At 43.3% G+C, this 8,309-nt stretch overlaps 1 protein-coding gene across 2 annotated transcripts in view; it reads right to left on the bottom strand.

Moving 5' to 3' along the window:
- LOC101640464 (metal transporter CNNM2) overlaps nt 1–8,309 on the bottom strand; it is a 27,099-nt gene that overhangs the window by 17,263 nt on the left and 1,527 nt on the right. For both annotated transcript variants that reach the window (XM_004701298.2, XM_045291602.1), the window contains exon 2: nt 7,581–7,750. In XM_004701298.2, the coding sequence (XP_004701355.2) occupies nt 7,581–7,750 (170 nt within the window). The remainder of the gene's footprint in view (nt 1–7,580; nt 7,751–8,309) is intronic.

The following is an 8,309-nucleotide window of genomic DNA, read 5'->3' on the forward strand; positions in this document are numbered from 1 at the left end:
GTAATGATTGTACAACTCTTGAAGTGATTGAACTACTGATTTGTGTGAGGTGAATTAAGTGCCAATAAAACTGTTTAAAAAAAACAAACCCAAAACATCCACTCCCTCTCTTATTCTTTATATTCACTAACATAATTTGGCTATATGCTATGGAGAATAATCATTTCCACCACTGTGAAACAGCAGCATTGTAATTCCTGGGGGAAAGAGGGAGAGACAGAGAGAAAACCCTCACTGCCGTGGATTCAGTGTGCCTCACGGCAACCCTCCAGGACCGAGCCAGCTGACGTTTACCAGAGTAGACAGTCTGCTCTTCTGTTGTTGCAGGATGGTCGGTGACTTTGAACTGCTGATCTGGCAACTGCACAACTAGGGCTAGTGATGTATTTACTGTACTCTGATTATTTATATTTAAAAAGTAGTTTACAATAAAGTTTCAAATACCGAATATTCTTTTACTTGTTATATTAATATATGTTCTTTTTTTTTATGACTACATAATGATCCTTCCTATGAACAGGCCTCAATTTAATTAGCGACTAGATATATAGACTGGTTCTACTATTCTATAATTGACAGATTTACTACAGGTTTGTAAAATAAGTACTTCTTTCGAGGCTCGTGCATGAGAGGCTGCCGGTTCAACGGGATACTTCGTTTTACAGAGCTGAAGAACAGATGCTTAGTGTTGCCAATGGCCATTCTGACATTTATTAATCTGAGTCTAAGGATCCCGGCCCCTGTCCACATTCTCCCTGACTGTGGCTATTCTAGTTCTGGTGCTCTAGTAAACGAGTCCTAAAGCCCAAACTAAATCAATTCTCACTCACAGAATAACAGATACATAGATTCTAGGACTATAAACTTGCAGGGCGCAAAAAACCTCTGTTTTCTCACAGAGCAGCTGGTGGAGTTGAACTGCCAACTGTACAGTCAGCAGCCGAATGTCTAGTTGACAATGCCACCATAAAGTGAGCCAGAGACATCATGAGTAACTCTTAACCGCTACTGCTTTATTTAGGAATTCTAGCTCAATATTGGCAAGTGAGGCTAACTCCTTATAATGAGATTTTTAGGATAAAGTTATTAGCCATAAGAAATGCAGTCAACTATCATACATACCATCTTGTTACACTTGTAGAATAGAGAAACTGAACTCTTTAATTTTGATTTTTTTCTAAGAAATCCTTTCATTTTAGATGCTTCGAGGAAAGAAGGAAAACCCTTTTTCCCCTCTTTTATCACATTAATGGCTTTTTCATCTTCTGAGGTGCTTAGTTTTGTTTTGTTTTTGGAGGGGCCCTGGTGACACCGCGCAGTGGTCACGAGCTGGGCTGCTAACCGCAGTTCAAACCCAGCAGCCGCTGCATGGGAGAAAGTGGAGGCTCTCTACTCCCAGCCAGTCAGTTCTGGAAACCCGCAGGGGCAGTTCTACCTGCCTGATATTCCAACTGCGGTGAGCCACTCAGTCTGTGGGCGGGGAGTTTGACTTGGAAGGTTTTTCCCCAGTTTGTTGCTTTGTTCTTTCATAAGTATGGGCCTCGATTTTCTCTTATTTGTCTAAGGATTTAAGGCAATGGGTTCCCAGACTTATTTGGCCTACTATCCCCTTTACAATTTTTTAAAAATAAATTCTCAAGAGTCCCCCCCTGAGCAATGAAAACTTTCGTACCATAGCCCACAATCCAAGGCTGCTTTTGCAGCCCCGCTGGATCCTTCTAGTGCCCCACGGGGCGGGATCACCCATTTTGGGAAATGTTGGCTTAAAAGAACACAATTTCTAGAACTTGACGCATATATGGGATTTGCATGGCTTAATATTAGTTTTCAATGATATTCTATGTATGCTCCACCCTGCTTCAGTTGCTACTTAGGATAATTTTTAATTTGTCATGAATTCTATTTTTTAAATAATTATTTGCTTAAATGGGTAGCATTTAATGGGTAATTACAATGGGTACTTACAAGTACCTGGTAAGAAATTCAAACCACACAAAAGGTAACTTCAGTCTCCGTTCGAGTTAATTCCATTCCTCCAAGTTCCTTTCCTTAGAAGCAGCCATTGTTACCAGTTTCTTGGGTAGCCTTCCTTAGAAATTTCATGTAGGTAGGGGGACAGGGAAAGTAAAAAATTCATGAAAAAAAAATACAATTAAAAGATGATGGGTGTTTGCATGAACTTTTTAAAGTCCCTTCGTGTGTGCGTGTCTTTTTCTCTTTTACACAAATGAGAGCATGTTACATGTTCCGTGCTGCAGCTTGCTTGCAAACATGCATACGAGGGATTTAGCACAGTTTTAACATGACTCGGTCCTTGCATCATCAGGAGACACCAGTCCCTGGAAAGGAACATCAGGCTTGGTGAAACAGAGCATCAAAGGCAGTGGTGCTCAACCTGGGGGTCGAACGAGCCTTTCACAGGGGTCGCTCGATACATAATGGTAGCAAAGTAACAGTGATGAAGCAGCAACGAACATAATTTTATGGTTGGGGGTCACCGCCACATGAGGAACGGTATTGAAGGGTCGTGGTTAGGAAGGTTGAGAACCACTATCAAAGGAAAGAGGAGGACGCTGGACAAGATGGACTGACATCGTGGCTGCAGCGATGGTCGTGAGGATGGGCAGGGCAGTGGTCTTGTTCCGTGGTCCGCAGGGCTGCTACGAGGCAGAAGCCACTCGAGCGTGCCTACCGGTAACAGTACTTACTTCTCATTACGGAGTTTAGTCCTATGTCAATGTGACCTTTGCAGCTGGCTGTATGGAATTTCTATCTATTTGCATTTATTTTGTGACATAGGAATCAATCATTTATGAGAGTCATAAAAGTTTTTAAGGAGTCTATTATTTTCTTCAAATCTTGTGTAATTTGAAAACATTTTTCTTGGTATGCTTGCTTTTATCATAACCCCCAAAAAAACCAAAATGACTGTCATTGAGTCACGTCTGATTCATAGCCACCTTAAACCCTATATAGGGTTTCTGAGGCTTTGTAAATCTGGACGGAAGCAGACAGCCTCAACCCTCTCCTGTGGAGCAGCTGGTGGGTTTAAACCACTCACCTTACTGTGAGCAGCCGTGGACTCTCGAGGCAGCACCACCAGGCCCCTCTCTTATAACCATGGTGGAGAGCTGGATCTGCCAAAGTTACGTTTCTATCCACTCCCTGTTCATTTCACTTATGAGAAGGTCAGCAGATCTGAGCCCCCGCGCCACCCCTGGACACAAGACAGGGCGGTCTGCTTTCAAAACGAGTGACCTCCTGGAAAGCCTCCGGGCCGATCCTCCTGTCAAACATGGCAACAGGATGGTTCATGGGCCTTAGGAGTTGTTTTCATGACTCATTGTACTTTTATACTTCCCCATAGTGATCCTGCAATAAATTAAAAAATTCACTTTTTTGGCTTTAACTTGAGCTTTTAGCCATTTTATATCTATGTAGTGGGAGGTAAAGGCGCCCTGGTAACAGTTTACATATGAGGCTTCTAACCACAGATCAGCGGTTCAAACCCACCAGCAGCGCTCCGTTTACAGCACTGGGGCTCTACTTTGTTCTACAGGGTCATCACATGGCAACAGGTTTGATTTGGTTTTGGAGTGGGAGGTGTGTGCTCCAAAGCTTATATTCTTTTCATTTGGTTTATTTAAAGCTGGCTTGGGGGCATACACGAGACTATTTCATCTAGGGTAAAACCGAAAAGTCATGGGTTTCTATTGAGACCGAACTGCATTCATCACCCCCACCCCACGTTTCCATGACCTCAGTAGAAGTTGCTCTACCGTCTCACTGGCTCTCACGCTGAGGCAGACTGTGCCGATACTGCTGCCCTCTTCTGTTCCCAGGCAACGAAAAGGGCTGTGCTCAGTGACCTGGAAGACTTCCCAGTGTTGGGCGAGTGGTATTTGATGGGGAAGGCTACCCTTGTTAAGTCAGGATGGCCACGCTAGAGTGACTGAAGGCAAGATGGTATTTCAATCTGCAACAGTTTGCAGCAGGAGCTCTGGTCGTGCAAGGGTTAATAACTTGATGACTAACTGCAAGGTTTGTAGCTCGAAATCATCCAGTGGTGCTGTGGCCAGGAGAAAGAAGTGACCCTTTCCTCCCGTGCAGTTGACAGACAGCCTAGGAAATCCTAAGGGGCAGTTCTTTACTCTGCACATGGGCTCGCTGCCCTTGAGAGCTTTCTGGGGAAAATCCACTACAAAGTCAGGGTGCCCTTCCCAGCACTGCCGAGATGATTTTCACGGACGGACTCCACGCCCCTAAGTAGAAATGCCCTTTGGCGTTTCCTGGGCTGTACTCTGAGTCGCAATCAACGGGATGACAGCGAGATTTTGGGCGTGGGGAACCTCTCTGGGATCAGTCTCTCTCCCAGGGAGTTGCTGGGTGGGCTTTCACTCACCAACCACTTGTGCCACTAAGACTGCTTTTCAAACACCACGATTTTTACCAAGCTCTGGTTCAAACTCTTCTACTATAAAGTGCTTTTAACCAAGCACACACACTATTGACAAAGCTTGCATGAAACCACCTCGCCCGAAGTGTTCAAACACCTGTCATTTTTACATTTCATAGGACACAGAGATTCAAGATTCAGGTATATACGCCTTATCATAAATAATCTCTTAAAAGTTTACTTCTAAACAGACAGGGATCGTGATGAAACCCCTAGTCAGTAAGATACTGTTAGATCCAGCCATTGGGAATAGCAGGCACTCCTACACAGCAACTGGGCAATACTGAATCACAACCTCCCACATGCTAACAATAAGCACATAAAAATAGATCTCACAAACTATACCACTTCTAACACTACCACTGGATTTAAAAAAAGCATTTTATCGGGGGCTCGTACAACTCTTATCACAATCCATACATCCATCCATTGTGTCAAGCACCTTTGTACATTTGTTGCCCTCAGCATTCTCAAAACATTTGCTTTCTACTTGAGCCCTTGGTATCAGCTCATTTCCCCCCCTTCTTCCCTGGGCCCCCTACCCCTCCCTCATGAACCTTTGATAATTTATAAATTATTATTATTTCATTATGTCTTACACTATCCAATGTCTCCCTTCATTCACTTTTCTGTTGTAGGTCCCCCAGGGATGGGGTTATATGTAGAGATCCTTGTAAACGGTTTCCCCTTTCTATCCCACCTTCCCTCCACCCTCCAGGTAACGTCACTCTCACCACTGGTCCTGAGGGGTTCATCTGTCCTGGATTCCCTGTGTTTCCAGTTCCTATCTGTACCAGTGCACATCCTCTGGTAGAGCCAGATTTGTAAGGTTGAATTGGGATCATGATAGTGGGGTGGGGGGGGAAGCATTAAAGAACTAGAGGAAAGTTGTATGTTTCATCGTTGCTACACTGCACCCCGACTGGCTTGTCTCCTCCCCATGACCCTTCTATAAGGGATGTCCAGTTGCCTACAGATGGGCTTTGGGTCACCATTCTGCACTGCCCCTCATTCACAATGATAGGATCTTTTTGTTCTTTGATACCTGATACCTGATCCCTTCAACACCTCGTGATCACACAGGCTGGTGTGCTTCTTCCATGTGGGCTTTGTTGCTTCTCAACTAGATGGCCGCTTGTTTATCTTCAAGCCTTTAAACCCCAGACACTATCTTTTGATAGCTGGGCACCATCAGCTTTCTTCACCACATTTGCTTATGCACCCGCTTTGTCTTCAGCGATCATGTCGGGAAGGTGAGCATCAAGGAATGTTAGTTTAATAGAAGAAAGTGTTCTTGCACTGAAGGAGTACTGGAGTAGAGGCCCAATGTCCATCTGCTACCTTAATACTAAACTTACAAATATATGCACATAGATCTATTTCCCCATCATATATATTTACGTATGTACATGCCTGTATTTAGAGCTCTATAAATGTCCTTTGCCTCCCAGTTCTTTCCTCTATTTCCTTTTACTTTCCTCTTGTCCCACTATCATGTTCAGCCTTCATTTGGGTTTCAGTAATTCCTCTCGGTTACATTGCCCTTGATTAAGCCCTACTAGGTCTCTTACCTCCTCCTTGCCACCGATTTTGGATCACTTGTTGTTCCCTTGTCCCTGGGCTTGTTAACACCACTTCCTTTCCCCTGTCTCCCCACTACCACTGCATTTTATGATGCCAATCTTCAAAGTTCTCCAAAATAAGAGTCTGGAGTGGAATTCAGTTTCTCTGGGGTTAAGGAATCTTCACATCCAGCTTTTGTTAGGAGAAACAGGAATGCTTTGCTCCCTAGCTGTAGTCAGTAAGATAAATGATCGATGGTACTCTAGAATCCCAGACTTATGTCTCCAGAAGAAACAAACAAAATTACAATCCAGAGTTTAAAAAGTCCAAGGTTAGTGCATTATATTTGGAGTTGAATAAGACCGATATTATAATTCAGAGCACTGAATTACAGTAAACCTGCAAACAGAAGCCGCGGAGACGGTATGAGCGTGGTGTGTAACCAGTTAATTCATGGCATTTTCTGCAATTCCTCAACCCGGCTTCCAGACATCACCGCAAGGCTCAAACATTCTAGAGTTTCTGATAGCTGGGTATCTGATAAGAGTTATTTTCAAATAAAATGAATCTTCTTGATTCATTTATGTCAGGGGTCCTCAAACTACTGCCTGCGGGCCACATGCAGCCCGCCGAGGACATTTACCTGGTCCGCCGGGTGTTTTTGCCCCATTTTATTTTTTACTTCAAAATAAGGTATGTGCAGTGTGCATAGGAATTTGTTCATAGCTTTTTTTTTCAAACTATAGTCCGGCCCTCCAATGGGTCTGAGGGACAGTGAACTGGTCCCCTGTTTAAAAAGTTTGAGGACCCCTGATTTAGGTGATTGGGGCCTTGCTGAACTCAGTGTAAATTGTAGGGAAGGGCTACCAAGTACGATGCATACTCTTACAATAATACTCCAATTCACACCTAGGAAGTAACCAAGAAAAAATAAGAAATCACAAGGGGCCAATATTCTTGTGTTGAAAGAAATATAGGATTTCTTGTAAACGTAAATTCTTCAATCAAAAAGCCCAAGAAGTCTATATATCATTATGTTGGCCTTCCTTACGCTGCAGTGAGAAAGAGCTGGCTGTGGCTGTCATGACTGGCTCTGATGACCCCATCAGCTCTTTGTAAAATCAAGTCTGATTAGCAATCAGGAATTAAAAACAACAATAAAATTATTATTTTGATGGTGTTAAAGGAAGAGATACCAAGATCTCTCTAGGAAGTGATATAATGCCAACTTCCTAACGAGGGGTTGACGAAAGAAGACCCAAGGAAATCCATCACACTTCCGTTTCAAAGGCACGTCCCCAGGTTGTCAACAAAATACTAGCCATCAAATTCACCACTCTTTACTTGACTCAACACTTTAGCAATTATTAAGTGCATTTCAGTCTTGAAAATTAAAGAACGGTGTAGCTGCATCTCATATTTATTTTAATATAGGAAAATGAGGGAGATTAGATTATCCCATGCCTGAGGCTAGCAGACGTAAGTATAAAATCTTGACACCCATCCACCTACACCAAGCCTCCTCAGTGAGCTCAAACAACCATTGAATAATTCCTCTGACCTGCAGAACGAGAACGAAGTAGTCTACAGGTTTGTTTCGCTGGTAGAGGTAGTGCTCGGGGGCTTTCTTGCTCTTCTCGTCATACTTCAGTTCCTGGATGACATTGGGGTGCTTTAGCAGCCTTAGAAGGATCTTCTCTGACATCTGGGATGGGCTAAACGCTTCTACTTCTATAGATATAAACACAACTTGATATTACACTTCAAATGGACGGAAAAAAGGAAACTAGTAATTAAGGTCTTTAGATAGAAAGAATATTTGGAATCAAAATGATACAATATAGATTAGCGAGACTTCCATTTGGTGATCCACTGTGGGGCAGATTACCTGAGAGAAATTTTTGTTTCATTTCAACCTGTCATTAATTGCAGTACTTATAAAAGTGCCCTAATTTTCTGACTCAGAGAAAGGAAAATCAACCAGAAGCACTCGTTGACTGCCAGGATGCCCTTGAACAAGCCACCACAGTCTGACTGCCCGAGACAGCCCAGGAAGAAGCAAGGGCCAGGAAGCAGCAAGCTGTGGGTTAGTATCGGGTGCACAGACACAGGGGCTCCACGTCTCAGTCTCCCATTGCAACTATGCTGAGACTCTGGGGACAAAGGAAGGCAGAGTTGAGAACAGAAGCAAAGCAACGTGCTCATTGGGAAAAAAACAAGAAAAAAAGAATGTTGGTCCATATTTACAAAGGTGTTGCGCTTTTATTTGAAATGATAAAAACCAGAAGGA

The sequence above is a fragment of the Echinops telfairi genome, unplaced genomic scaffold (genome assembly GCF_000313985.2).
Source record: "Echinops telfairi isolate 266 unplaced genomic scaffold, ASM31398v2 ScPeMD7_70;HRSCAF=299, whole genome shotgun sequence".
NCBI classification, from domain to species: domain Eukaryota; kingdom Metazoa; phylum Chordata; class Mammalia; order Afrosoricida; family Tenrecidae; genus Echinops; species Echinops telfairi.